This window comes from Myxocyprinus asiaticus, chromosome 47 (assembly GCF_019703515.2).
Source record: "Myxocyprinus asiaticus isolate MX2 ecotype Aquarium Trade chromosome 47, UBuf_Myxa_2, whole genome shotgun sequence".
Classification (NCBI taxonomy): domain Eukaryota; kingdom Metazoa; phylum Chordata; class Actinopteri; order Cypriniformes; family Catostomidae; genus Myxocyprinus; species Myxocyprinus asiaticus.
In genome coordinates, this window is record NC_059390.1 from 16,918,014 (window position 1) to 16,933,712 (window position 15,699).

The 15,699-nt window shown below is 38.6% G+C and overlaps 1 protein-coding gene across 4 annotated transcripts in view; it reads right to left on the reverse strand.

Moving 5' to 3' along the window:
- The window catches only part of LOC127436880 (ankyrin repeat and sterile alpha motif domain-containing protein 1B), a 223,182-nt gene that overhangs the window by 85,581 nt on the left and 121,902 nt on the right, over positions 1–15,699 (reverse strand). For all 4 annotated transcript variants that reach the window (XM_051691349.1, XM_051691348.1, XM_051691350.1 and 1 more), the window contains one exon: positions 9,328–9,464. In XM_051691349.1, the coding sequence (XP_051547309.1) occupies positions 9,328–9,464 (137 nt within the window). The remainder of the gene's footprint in view (positions 1–9,327; positions 9,465–15,699) is intronic.

The window sequence follows — 15,699 nt, forward strand, 5'->3', positions numbered from 1 at the left end:
TGACTCTGTCATAGCAGTCTTTAGTTCAATTACAAAAAATACATGCCTGTTCATCTCAACACACCCACGGTCTCCTCTAATGATGCTCTACATCACTCTATCTCTGGGTCACACACATTGTGACTGATTCACCCCATGCACTCCTGCCCTAGGTGGAGATCAGAGGAGACAAATAGGATCCACACCTGGTAAAAGTGTGCACACGTGAATGTGTGTGTCTGCATGTTAACTACGCCCTCATTACAACGCCCATTATTCAGCAAGCAAGTGCAGAGTGAGAAATTGTATGCTAATTTATGGATGGTAATTATGATAATTATTCAGTGTGCTCTGGGATGGCGGGGCAATAAATGCCACTAACGCGACTGCTTCGCCTCCCAGTGGGGCATTCAGCACATTCAGGAAGGCAATAGTGCGAATACATATGCAGCTCACATTCAGTTCAAATCTCATTCAGAAATGATTTTATAATGCTCATCTGCGTTAGGAATTACAATCACATTGACTGACAGTGAGTGTTGGCTAAATTCTCTGTAGAAGGATCCGAGGGTGAAATGAAAATGAAACCTGTCAAGAACATGTCTGGGTCATAGTTCACCAAAAAAATCAACAGAAAAACATTCATTTTGGATAAAGCCTATTTTACGACCATTATAGGAATGTTCCAGGTTCAAAACAAGTTAAACTCAATTGACACCATACCAAAACAAGTGACTCATCCCTCGTTTATTAAAAAAAAAAAAAAAAGAGCAAAACTCATGATAACAGACAGTAAAGCACTTAAAATGGAAGTGAACAGGGCCAATCTGTAATCAATAAAATACTCACTGTTTCAAAATTAAAGCCAGAATACATAAACATTAAACGTGTTGACATGATTTTAGTCTGATAAAATCTCCATTCTACATGATTTTGGTGTGATAAAATGGCTTATAGGGTTTGGCAATGAAATAGTAATATTGGATATAACTTTACACAGATAAGGTTAGGTAGCAATTTTATTACACTAAATTCATTAATTTTTTTTTTTTTTTTTTTTTTTTTTTTATAAACAAGGGACGAGTCAAAATTATGTTTTGTTGTAATAAATATTACGCCACAAATGCTGTCTATTGAGCTTAACATATATTGAACCCGGAACATTCCTTAAAGAAATTTGCATTGTGATTTTCATTAAAATTAAGCACCCCACCTTATTCTGAATTATGTAATGTAAAATTTTTATTTTTCTTACCCAGGGAATCCACATACTGATAAGATGTATAACTTGAATTAACTTTAATCTTAACTAATTAAAAACTGAATTTCACTTTGAATAACTGTCTACTAAAAAAACTGTTAAGTATTTAAACATCATGGTTGTGTTTGTGGTACCGAATTTTATTTATTCTGATTTTAAAGGGATAGTTCACCCAAAAATTAAAATTCTCTCATCATTTACTCACCCTCATGCCATCCCAGATGTGTTTGACTTTTTTTCTTCTGCTGAACACAAATGTAGATTTTTAGAAGAATATCTTAGCTTTGTTGGTCCTCACAGTGCAAGTGAATGGTGACCAGAACTTTGAATCTCCAAAAAGGACATAAAAGGCAGCATAAAAGTAATCCACATAACTCCAGTGGTTTAATCCATGTCTTCTGAAGCTAAGTGTGTGTGAGAAACAGATCAATCTTTAAGTGCTTTTTTTACTATAAATCTCCAACTTTGACCAGCCCCGACCAGTAGGTGGCAATATGTACCACCTATTTTATTGCCAAAAAAACAGAAGAAGAAGAATGTGGAAGTGAAAGTGGAGATTTATAGTAAAAAAGTACTTAAATATTCATCTGTATTTAACCACTTAAGTCTTATGGATTACTTTTATGCTGATTTTATGTGATTTTTGGAGATTCAAAGTTCTGGTCACCATTCACACATTGCATTGTATGGACAAATATAGCTGAGATATTCGTCTGAAAATCTTTGTTTGTGTTCTGCAGAAAAAAGACATCTGGGATGGCATGAGAGTGAGTAAATAACGAGAGAATTTTCAGTTTTGGGTGAACTATTCTTTTATTATGATTATGAGAAAGAGCTTTATTCGCATTATGGTAATGAGAATTGTGGGGGAATTTTTTTTTATTGTCATGAAAATAATGTCACAATGCAAAAAATCTTAATTGTCCTAAAAAAAGGACTAAAATGAACTAAATATAATTTAGCTTATTTTTTTGTTAATATAATAATCCAAATGCATATTCCCCCCTTAATATTCTCACCTTCAGTATGCAAAGTTACAAAATAAAGACACTCTCTTCATCAGATTTTATAAGCTCTGTAACATGATGCTAAAGCAGAAGAGAAGCTTTTATCATTAAAATGTCATCATACACTGTCAAGAGGAACCAGTCTTTAGGTTTTCTGAAATCTACATTCTCCTATTGTACACTCTGAGCCACAGAGGGCAAAGATGTGAATTTGAAACTGTACCATGATTCACATGAAAATGTAGCATGTTTTCAAGGCTAGTCATAATGCTGAGTGCCATAAACAGTGAGCAGTTCTGACAGTTTATTCATCCAGATAAAGATAAAGATGGAGGTGTTGAACAACCTTGATGTGTAGAGCAACATTTCTATCAACATTCTTGATATGTTTCTTTCTTGACATTGCTCTCTTTATCTCACACTCACACACGCATACACATACGCGCACACACACTTTCACTCACTTCAACACAACTGCCGTCTCCATGACAACGGAGGCAAAGCTGCAAGAACACGGAGCACTGCAATAACAACAACATTACCAAATATAGAGTTCCTGTTGCTAAAAAAAGCAGAGAGTAATGGACTCAGCAAAGGAGGAGGGGCTGCCGCTAATTACAGAATGAGATGCCTTAAAGTAGCAATCAAACAGACTGCAGGGTGTTACAACACCTTATGACACGATGCTTAGGAGAAATAGTCAGGAAATTAAATAAGGGAGTGTGACAAGGAGGAGGGCGGCCAATTGGGCTAATCAGCCGAGTAGAGGGATAAGGCCGAGCTGGATGAGGCAGTTCGGGAGAGAGAGAGCCACACGCTGCCGTGTGTGTGTTTTGTGACTTTTTAAGTTTTCATTAAATATTACTTTGACTGTTCAGCCAGTTCCTGCCTCCTCCTTGCCCATCCTTTATACTGTTACATTGGTGCCGAAGCCCAGGAGGGAGGAGGGATGTGCTGTCGTGGAGTCCTCACCACTGCCGTCCACCCAAAAGAGCAGCCGCGGCCATCCGCCGGGGGACGGAGGAGTCGCTACGGGCCGCCAGAACGCGGAGGAACGTCCGCTGTCCGCAATGGGAGGAGGGGCTCGCTGCCGGCCGCCTGGAGCAGTGGAGCCACTGCCAGGGACGGAGGGGTTCGCTGCCAGCCGCCAGAACGCGGAGGGGCGTTCCATCCACCAGGGGTCGGAGGACTCGCTGCTGTCCGCCGTGGGAGGTCTGGCTGTCGTCCGCCAGAGGGTGGAAGAGTGGTCGAGGACCAGGCGACGGCGTGTCTGGGAACCGGCAAGCAATTTTTTTTCTCTTTTGCCTCTCTCTCCCACTGTCGCCCCGCCTTGCCCTTTCCCTCTCCTCTTTTCCCTCCCTGGTCTCCAAGGGCGGGGAAAGCCGGAAGGGCAAGGCCCCCCCCCTCAGAAAAGGGGGGGGGGGGATATACATCATGCCGGGGGTTCCCCGGCCTGAGGCAAAGGAGGGAGGAGTGTGACGAGGGCGGGGCCGGGCCATGAGTGCGAATGGCCGGCCCCCAATTGGGCTAATCAGCCGAGGAGAGGGATAAGAGAGAGAGAGCCACACTGTACGCTGCTGCTGTGTGTGTTTTGTGTCTTTTGGTTTCATTAAATATTACTTTGACGGTTCCCGCCTCCTCCTTGCCCATCCTTTATTCTGTTACAGGGAGTAAAAGTGTGGAAAGAAAAAACTTAGACAGGTAAATAGAGTGAATACAGGTAAAAGATGTCAGGATCCAGATGTCTGCATCAGTGCTAACCCATAAATGTTTAAGCTGAATTTCCTTAATGTACCTATATTCACCCTATTCAAATAAAAGAAGGAAACGAGAAAGCTCTCTATTACGTAGTTTGAATTTGCTGCATGCTGTGTTTTCCCACATCAAACATGAGGCACTATGATATTAGCATGATTAGTGTGACAACTTTAAACTCGAGGGGCTGCGGCCATGAAATATGCAACATGCATCATTTAGTTTGTTACTGCTTCATCAGTTGGGCTACATTTTGACTGCCAAAGGGATTTACAACATCTAGCAGGGTACAAGAAATTATCTTTTATTCCTGAGCTGACATTAAAAAGAGAATGCAGAATAATATTGTGACCACAGGGCTTCAAGAGCCAATGGGAAGATTTCAACAAAAGACACACAGTACAAGGTCACTGATGAGTGTGTGTGGGCTACACTTGGTTTTAGTTCACTCACACATACACAGCCGATCACACTGCCAATTAAACACTTCTTAATTTGATCCCTCTCTTTCTCACAAGTACACACCCACACACACTCAATAGGTCAATAAAAAGCAGAGAAGGATGCTTCATGATGTCATTCTGGTAGCAGCTAACAGGTCATGTTTCCTGCACCTCTCATGCACCACAGGCAAATGTGTTACTTTTTGGATTTAAATTTCACAACTGTTATGAGTGATAACTAGCAGGTTGGTGGCTTTGTACTTTGTGAATTTAGTCCAAAGGCTGCACTCCACATCAAGAGGCATTTGGCAGCTTTGAGTGAACAACCTATACTACAGAATATCTCTTTCTCTCATCACCGGCTGATATTTTGCCTTCTGAAAGACTGATAAAGATCTAATAAAGACTGATAAAAGTCTTCCCACAGATTTTGGTTTTTGCAGTAATTTCTGTAATTAAAATAGACAAAAGCTGTGTAGATGCTCAGTACAGGAAACTGACAGTCGTAAGTCTTTGAAAATTACGCAGCAACATACTATTTCAATTAGAGCCAGAAATTTCAACTCTTTTAGCTTAAGGGCTTGATGCTACATAACTGTCTGAGCATAATTTCTCTGCAACTAAATATACTGTATATCCATATACATTACAGTACCATTTAAAAGTTTGGACACATCTACTCATTCTTTATTATAACTTATTTTTCCCATGAGTCGAAAGTGTTATAAAAGCACCACAAAATTACATGTTTGCAAGAAAGATTTGTGCATTTTTTATCTCACGTTTGCTTTTTCTGACCCTGTCGGTTAGGTTTAGGTTTGAGGTTTAGGGTAGGGAGGGTTTTGTTGATTTAAAACTAACTTTTAGCGCCACAGAGTGGACATTTCACTTCGAAACTGCCGTGATATACGTGTAAGGAACCGCGTAATATAATTTTGCCAAAATTTCGCCATGGACACATATTTTTCAAGAGATCAGGCTTGGTTTTGTTATATCCATCAGCCAAGAGAAACACACAAGGAGGGTTTTGTTATCAAACACTTTCCAGCATCCTGCACAGTCAGAAAGGGCAAGGAGCTTATCAGAGCCACTTACAACTAAATTAATCACAGTTGGGTTTAAAAACAGATAAACCCTGTGCCACACACACAAACATCTACAGATATGTGCATGCAGACCAGAAAGGTAAAGAAAATGGATTTCTTGTAGTCATTAACACCACACCTATTAGGAAAGACTCAACACGTTATTTTTCTGTTTGCTTGATCTGGATATCAGAGATATTAGCACAGATATTTAAAGCCGTTTAACCAAATAGCACTAAATTTGCAACAGAAATAACAGAACAGGTCTGAACCAGATATTTCAGGTTTTTATTTTGTTAGTATTACACAAGAAACCTGAGAGAGAAAGAGAGAGAATTAAAGGAAACAGAGCACATGGTGACTAAGGTCAAGCAATCTTTGACTCAGCTGTGGTTGTGTGTGTGCATGTGTGTGTTAGTGTGTGTTTGTCTGTCTGTGTGTGTGTGTGTGTGTGTGTGTGTGTGTGTGTACACAGCTAAGAATGCATGGAGAGGATTTTCTGTTGCTTCTATAGCTCACGAGTCCCCACTGTCCACACACATGCACGCAAAAGAACACATTTGCCTGTGTCTTTCTAGTTTACCACAAAGGTTAATTACATTTTTAACAAATTTAATTATACATTGTCCTCTGCCAGGCTGATGCAAATCAAGAATCAAATCTTGACCGGACAGCCTTGTTAAACAGACATTAAATCAGGCAAAAACACATTTTGCAGGTTTACAACAATGTCTCTATTCCAAAACTCAAAGCAATGCATTCTGGCATTATATTCTAGGAATGCCCACAAAGGATACATGTGAATTTGACATTAGGGTCGTTCACACCAAACACATTTTTCTGTCCGTCTGCGCAGTTTTGCAATTCTTTTTAAATTCATGTAAACATGAGCTACACGGACGTCCATTGTACTGTATCCAGCTGTTTTTTCAGCATTTTGAGGAGGAGCGTCACATTTTTAGACACCGTGCCAAGTTAACAAAGAACTACTTTTAAAAACGTGTCTTGAGACACCTGTGCTCTGTTCTATTCATTGTGCTGCATCCAGCTTTTTTAGCACAAGATCACATTCAGTCTGAACAGCCCCTTAGAAATTGGCAAAAAGAAGGTATATTTGAAAGCATCACAATTATGGTTTTAGAAATTAACTTATATCTGTAGAATAGAATCTTTTGCCAGGGCCAAAGGAATTTTTTTTAGCAATATCCAATGTGCTATGCTGCCATAGGAGTGGTGCCTTCTTAATTACATGGGCAGTTTCCCTAGAGCAGGGTTACACATCTTGCTCAATAATGACAGCTCAAAGATTATCCCTTGTTGGGTTTGAACCTTCAACCTTTCAGTTACCAGTCCAAGTCATTAACCACTATGCTACACCTCCCTGATATGTGCAGTAATTCATATGGGTGCACATGAATGGTCACTTCATCAATAGCGCCTTAAGTTGGGATTTAGATGTATTTAGATGGAATTTATCTCTCCCTGAGGAAATGAGAAGCACACCTGGATGGAGCTCATGATTATCACACGTGACTAGACTTCTCTGGGCTAGTACATCAGGCAATTTAGGATCTGGATTGGCCCATTAATGTGCTGGAACTCTCATCAGTTCTGATAGCAGCTCACTTCAGCAGTGATGAGCGCTCAGCCACGTCTGTGTGAGTGTACACCGTTAATGCAGACTGCTGTGTAAAAATTCACAGAGCTCACATCTCATGGACAATCAAATCTAATTTGGCACAAAGATGTGTTTGTATTAAGCTGTGAGTGGATGGGAAGTTTTAATAAATAAAGGATTTGAAAAAAGCTACGTTACGCAGATAAGCATTATCTTACAGCAACAAGAGATTGGAACATTTAGGAGGATATTTTATTTTTCGATTTACTATCATAAAAAGAACCAAAGATACTTTTGGACATGGTACTATGATAATACCATGGTTTTTGGAAATGTATCATAGGCATTTTTTGACTAATGAATTTCCATTACCTTTCTAGACATTTTGGATTATTGTATAAGGATTTATAAAAATCATTTTGATTTAGATTGATTTATTAACTAATCATTTAAATCAACTCCATTGAAAAGGCTGGACTCCAAAAAATTATTTGCTCACAAATAATGAATAATGAATAAGATTATTATGGCCTGTGAGTAAGATTTACTCAACAAAAAAAACTTTCTAGCCGATTAAATATACTATAGCAGATCATTAGTAGAAAAATGTATATCCAATATAGACATTTCCATGACTTTTTAGATTTTATTCATTTCCATGACTTTTCTAAACTTTGAAAACACAATTTTGCCTGATAAATTTCCAGGTTTTGCATGACCTTAACCACCTTGGTTTGGGAACATATAATGCAGTACAGTACATGCAGTACATATAAATCAAAGTACTATGGCATTACCATCTTATTCTATCACTTTACCATGATACCAGTACTTTTGAAAGGACTATAAAATAATGACAACTTCAAAGAGGATTAAACTCATAACCTGAAATGACCAATACGCATTAAAGAGTGAGAGAGTGAGATTCACCACCAGTTGAAGATGGACTGCACTTTGCGGCTCTAAAGCACAGATTGATGTTACAAATAAGGATATAAATCTTTATGAAAGCTCACAGCACACGTAGGATCTCTGACTGGGGCTTTGTGGAGTTGTGTAGAGTCCTGTTGTTGGAGACAGTGGGAGAGAATGTGCACAGTTGTGTCTCTTTCTAATCCTGTGGGTGCTCAGCATGCAGGCAGCACGGCCTGACAGAGGGCCAATGCAGATAAATGAGGGATTGTGGCAGACTGAAAAGAGGACAAAAATGACTCTGGTAGGATGTACCGAGCGCTCTGAAAGGGATGAAGAAAGAGCCCTTTCAGTCTCTTTTAACAGAGTTATAAGAAACCGACAGAGAGAAAGAGACGGAAAGAGATTATCAAGTGAGAGACTACATCATATGCAGTATACAAATATGCCACATTTAAAAATGTATGAATTTTATTGCATTAGATACAAAATATCAAACAGAGAGCAAACCATCTGCAAACTAATGATGCAGGAACTTTTCTCAGAACTTTTCTTAGCCATTTCTGCAATGACTTTTAACCTACTGATCTTAATTCCATTTTAATGGATGTAAGAAGAGGTGTTCTAGCAGAGTAAACAAAGGAGTAGTAATGCCGCTCTCCAAGGTCAGATGTTGAATATTCTAACTTGATATCTGCGACTTCTGATCATAAATGTGTTCCATTTTGTCTTAATTTTGAGAAGCATATTATTGTTTTTCATTTAAAATCTAACACCCCTTTTTGTAAAATGTTTTGCTTAAAAATGTGCTTGTGTAATGTTTCTTAAAAATAAATGCAACATATTTGTTATTTAATGCAAAGACATTCATACAAGTTTGCGACTTTTTAAGAGTGCAAATACCTTTTGGGCTCACTGTAGCTTGGTTTTACTACACTGTGACAGATTATAATCAAATAAAAACCATCAAGATGGAAGACAGAATGAAAATGAGGGCAGCAGAGGACAATCGTATATCAAAGCTTTAGCAGAAACCAGCCCGCCAGGCATGTGCATATTTAAAATAGCAGTATAATTAAGATGAAGAATGCTGTGTAGATGTAAGACAGTGCAGCTCTTTGTGTGTGTGTGTGTGTGTTTGTGTAACTCCCACACACAGATGTTATGATGGTTACAGCCAGACTCGTTTTTATCTTAAAGAGCACCATTAACCTTAAGTGTAGAACAACACAATAAACTGAACAACTGTGCACGTGTGTGTGTGTACCTGGGGGCGTATGACTCTCTCGATGTTTCTCAGGGCTGTATCAGGTGAAGGAGGCGAGCAGTCAGGAGTCAGACGTGTTGAGTCGTCGCCATAGTTACCTCGCTCCGCATCACTGACCGACACATGTGAGAAGTGGCCTTCAGAGGGACAAAAGAGAGAATGAAATTAAAAGTGCTGCATTCATACATTAAAAACAATGAGCTCGAGGTGATTGCCGAGATGGAATTGGTGTGATAAATGTATTTCCGCCATCAATTCGAAAGTGATCTGCATAAAGCCCTACTTACAGTCATGCAGCCATGGAGGGAAAGGGCTTACAGAAACTAAATCATGCAGAAATTCAATGAATGCACATCCAGCAATAGCTGGAAAAGACTATGAAGGAACCCTGTGTCTTCAATGCTAATGAAATGGCTGAATACGGAGCTTCTAATGCAGAGATTTTGTACCATTACCCATGACACACACTCCGAGAGACACACATAAGTGAACCACCTCATTTGGTGTGTTTATTAGTTTTTGCTGTCATATTTTCTAAATGCTATCTTTTCTGCATATTTTGGCTCAGTAGCTCCCTAGTTTTGTAAATAATTGTTTCTTATGAACTGCTTTTACATTACACTTTTTAAAGGAGCACACTTGGTTAGCTGTGGCCTACTAATGTACCCTAATTGCCCTGTAGATTACACCGTGTAACAAATGTTTTATTTTATTTTTTGGTTCCTGGGTAGTAAGTGTTATTTCCTAATTGCTTATGCCTCAAAAATATAGAAAATGGCTATTACTCCCCACAAAATTTGCTTTTGTGAACAGGACAGTGATATTTTGAAATTTACCTATTTTCCAGAACATTCCAGATAGATTCAGTACTGAGTAAACTTGGAGTAACTTCTAGAACTATCAAGAACTTTCCAGTAATATAAATAGTAGTATAAATACAGGGGCCTTAAGCCCACCAGTTCAGTTTAGTTCCAGCTGCCTAAGTGCATACATATCAAGACCTTGTTGGACGCCTTGAAGTATGATGGGTACGGCTGGGAGGTCATAGGAGACTTCAAAATGGTGGCATTCCTGATGGGTCTCCAAGGCGGTTTTACCAAGTTTCCCTGCTCTCTTTGCCTTTGGGACAGCAGGGACACCAAGGCGCAATACCACAGGCGGGACTGGCCACAGCGGACCGAATTCTCTGTGGGGAGGAACAACGTCAAGTGGGAGCCACTGGTGGACCCCCGGAAGGTGCTGATGCCACCATTGCACATCAAATTGGGCCTTATGAAACAATTTGTCAGAGCTCTAGATAAGGAGTTGACAGCATTCAAGTACCTTCAAGACTTCGTCCCTAAGCTGTCTGAGGCAAAGGTCAAAGCCGGTGTCTTCGTCAGACCACAGATAAAGAAGATCCTGGAGTGCAATGAATTCCCCAAGAAGCTCACTAGTAAGGAGAAAGCGGCTTGGAACAGCTTTGTTGCAGTGGTTCAGGGTTTCCTAGGCAATCACAAGGCCGAAAACTATGTGGAGCTGGTTGAGACTCTGGTGAAGAACTAAGGCACAATGGGCTGTAAGATGTCCCTCAGAGTCCATATCATTGATGCTCATCTTGATAAATTCAAGGAGAACATGGGAGCGTACACGGAGGAGCAAGGCGAGTGCTTCCATCAGGATATACTGGACTTTGAACACCGCTACCAAGGACAGTATAATGAGAACATGATGGGAGACTACATTTGGGGGCTGATTCGTGAAAGTGATTTACAGTATAATCTCGAAAAACTACTCACTTCTAAATCTTTTGTAGTCATTTTTGTATTACTTTAGTATAAATACATGTTAATTTGGATTCATATGTTGTTTTTTTCTGACACAAATGCGCCCGTCTTCTCATTGGAAATAGGTAAATTTCAAAATATCACTGTCCTGGTCACAAAAGCAAAGTTTGTGGGGAATAATAGCCATTTTCTATACTTTTGAGGCATAAGCAATTAGGAAATAACACTTACTACCCAGGAACAAAAATTGTGTTACATAGTGTTACCACTGCAAGTGCAGGTCTTCAATTATATCTCTAAATATTAATTTAAATAAGCTATTTTTAAGGTTTAAGTTGAGTGTAAATCAAATTAATGCAGCATAATTCCTTCTATATATAACCCAACCCAAAAATAGCACATGTACTGTATCCATTTACATACACACATGCTTGCTGTAGTGTAGGAGTAAGATTGTTTTAACGACTGAACAGATTTCCCCAGAGTGGGATCACTCTCTATGAACGAGGGATGAAACAGAGGGAAAGAGAGAGAGAAAGAGAGCAGAACAAGGTGAAGTGTGGGTTAAATCTCACTCTGCCACATTAGTGAGAAAATGCTATCCATCAATCACAGAAACACACACATACACACAGAGCTCATGGTGTATGAAAGCCATGCTGTTGAGAAAATGTAACTCCATCTCTTTAGGTGGATTCTCTGTTTCTCTGGCTCTGCATGAAGGAATGCGGGGAATAGTACAGCATGATTGCATTAGCTCTAAACAAGTGACTTCCAGTGAGTCAATAAGCCCTACGGCATCCATCTCAACAAAAGCAGAGACGAGTCCAAGCTGCATACATTTATTCAAAACCCCCTCATCTTGCTTTCCTTCTGTTTTTCAAATCTGTTTATTGCCAACTAAAAGACAGGAGTGACAAGATTTGCAGCAGCCAAATCACTGGAGACTTATCACAGTTTTCCCTATATTCTACAGGTAAAAGTAAACAAGCAGGTGATTAAGAAATACAACTTAAGGGTTTACTTTAGCTCAACTTTGCAGACAAAACTGTCCCCAGAATTTAGCTACACTGCAAAAAATCCTTTTCTTAATCAGTTATTTTTGTCTTGTTTAACGGCAGTAATATCTAGGCATCCTTTAAACAAGATAAATTTACTAGAAAAGCTAAATTGCATGAGACATGATTAAGATTATTTTCAGATAATAGGCTTATATGTTGAATTACATTTTATTTATTTATATGTGATATGCTTTTTCTTGTTTTAAGCACATACCTCACATTTTGTTAGCTTTAAGCTTTTAACAAGCAAAAACTGCCAATGGAGTTCTATTTTTTTTTTTATATCTTACACAACATTGCTTTTAAAAGAAAGATTTTATGTTTCTTAAGGATATTCCGATTTGTGGTAATACTTTACAATTTACACTTTACAAGGTTGTATTCGTTAGCATTATTTAAAGGGATAGTTCACCAAAAATTTACATTTTCTTATTTTCTCACCTTTCTTAGAACACAAACAAAGATTTTTATAAGAATATTTCAGATCTGTAGGTCATTTCAATGCAAGTGAATGGTGGCCAGAACTTTGAGCTTCAAAAAGCAGATAAAGGCAACATTAAAGTAATGAACTCCAGTAGTTTAATCAATGTCTTCTGTAGTGATCCAGTCAGTTCTGGGTGAGAAGAGGCCAAAATATAACTATTTTTTCACAATAAATATTGCCATTGCAGTCTCTAGGTAGGATCTTCATTTCAAGCTCGATTACACTGAAATCGAGATTAAAAGCATGATCGACAAGAAGACTGCTGTCAAGATTTATAGTGCAAAAAGGAGTTACATTTTGGTCTGTTCTCATCCAAAACCGAATGGCTATTTATTAACCCACTAGAGTCTTATGGATTACTTTAATGCTGACTTTATGTGCTTTTTGGAGCTTCAAAGTTCTGGCCACCATTCACTTGCATTGTATGGACCAACAGAACTGAGATATTCTTCTAAAAATCTTCATTTGTGTTCTGCAGAAGAAAGAGAGTCACACATCTGGGATGGCATAAGGGTGAGTAAATGATGAGAGAATTTTCATTTTTAGGTGAACTCTCCTTTTAACTACATTGGTTACCATGAACTAACATTTAAAAAAACTTTTTTTTTATCTTAATTTCAACATATACTACTACTTTTTTCAAATTAGAAGTTGTAACTGTTAACAAAAAACACTAACCAATAAAAAAAATAAAATAAAAAAAAAGTAAAAAAAAAACATGACAAAAATAAAACTTTGCAGTGTAAAAACCTCCCTTTGGGTACATCAAGGCACATCCTCAATTGGAAAAATCATTTATAAGTTAAATATATATTTTAAATTGTTTTTACATTTATTTAAAAAAAAAAACAAACAAAAAAAAAACATCTTTTTTAAAAAAGCACATCTTTTATTTTAGGGGAAGGGTTAGTGTTGACTGAGGGTTGGTCTGTTGTCAATATAATATAAAAACAATATACATCGATGGCATTTCCTCATTTTCTGTACATGTGTGTGTGTGTGTGTGTGTGTGTGTGTGTGTGTGTGTGTGTGTGTGTGTGTGTGTGTAGGATACAGAAAAAGAAAGACAAAAAAAAAAAAAAAAGAGAGGCATCCACTGCTAATTTTACTGAAATGGGTGTTGAGTAATCATAAATCATGCAAATAGATGTGCACAAACATACACACACACACACACACACACACACACACAACAGTAGTTTGTGTGTTTGTGGCTTTGTACACACACTAGACATGAAACAGCATGTTTCACAACAAACCACCACTGTAGCTCAGAGATAAGATGCTTTCTCTCCTGAATATATCAGAATTCACCTCATAACATTGATACAGAGGTCCGTTAACCAACCCAACATGTGTAAGCCGTATTACCCTTGGAACTGACATTAAGAGTAAGTAATTATATGAAAAAAATATTTATGTATTCTGTATTCAGATGGAGCAAACTAATGAATTACAGAAACACCAAGTCAGTCAGGTCCACATGGAGACACATTTCCGCTAACACACACACACACACACACACACACACACACACACACACACACACACACACATACACAGTTAGTGCGGCTATCCTTAGGAGGACTCTCAATAGACATAATGATTTTTATACTGTACGAACTATAGATTCTATCCCCTAACCCCACCCCTAAACCTAACCCTCACAAAAAAAGTTCTGCATTTTTACATTTTCAATAAAACATAATTTAGTATGTTTTTTAAGCGATTTGAATTATGGGGACACTAGAAATGTCCTCATAAACCACAATTATAGCATAATACCCGTGTAATTACCAGTTTGTAACCTAAAAAAAAATTCCTTGTAAACCACCCAAACCCGCACACACACACACACACACACACACACACACCATGCAGTGTCATGAATACTGAGGAGCTCCATTCCTCTGATATGCAATTTGTAACAGAATATTCATGAGCCACTAAACTGAGCTGTGTTAATAATTTAAACAAAATGGCAGACTTTATTGTAGCTTGCACACACATTTATGTTTGTACTTTCTTCCTCCAATGACGTCCTGCCAAAAGCAATGTTTGCGGGAGATCAAATCACTCCTTACTGAGGGGATCGAACATGTGTGCGTGTGAGAAAAACAGATAAAGTAGATCCTAACGTAGCTGGTGGGAAAGAGTATGACTCTGTCAAAACTGCTGGCAGCTGTTTCTGTGATAACAGCGGGTGGTTCTGTGACTGTGGCAGGAGCTCATTGGGACCTGACCCTGTTGGTAATGGGCAGGAAGCTGCGGATGAACTCCACTTACATTTTACTCTTTCTGCCATTAGCCATTAACCTCTCTCAGCCATGGTGCTGAGGGAGAAATGAGGCATGTATGAGCCAAGGGAACACTGAGACTCTGAGACTAAAGATGCTAAAAGATTAGCAGGGTCATTACTCTATGGATATCCAGATATATCTTACACAGTATTGGTGAAATAACTACTAAATTCAGTGATGCAGATCCATGTGATGCTGGTGAAATTGTGATGCTAATATTAAGTCCTAATTGACTGATTGATTGATTGATTGATTGACGAACAGACAGAGAGATGGATGCATGGATGGATGGCTGGACAGACGGATGGGTGGACAAATTGATGGATGGATAGACAGATGAACTGACATACTGTAAATGGATGAATGGACATGTGGACAAGTGGACAGACTGAAGAATGGATAGAATTGTGGATGGATGGATGGATGGATGGAATTGTAGATGGAAGGATTAATGGACAGACAGTTGGTTTAATAGACAGAATTATGGATTAAAATAATAAATGGATTGTCAAATAGACAGATGGATGGATCAAAGGATATATGGATTGATGGACAGATGGAAATATGGATGAATGAATGAATAAATGAACGAATAGATGGACAGATGGATGGATGAACGGACTGAATAATGGATGGATTAATAGACGGACAGATAGATGGACAGCCGATGGACGGAAAGATGAACAATCAGATGGACTAAAGATCAACAATCAGATGGGCGAACGGAATTAGGGATGAATGAATGAATGAATGGATGGATG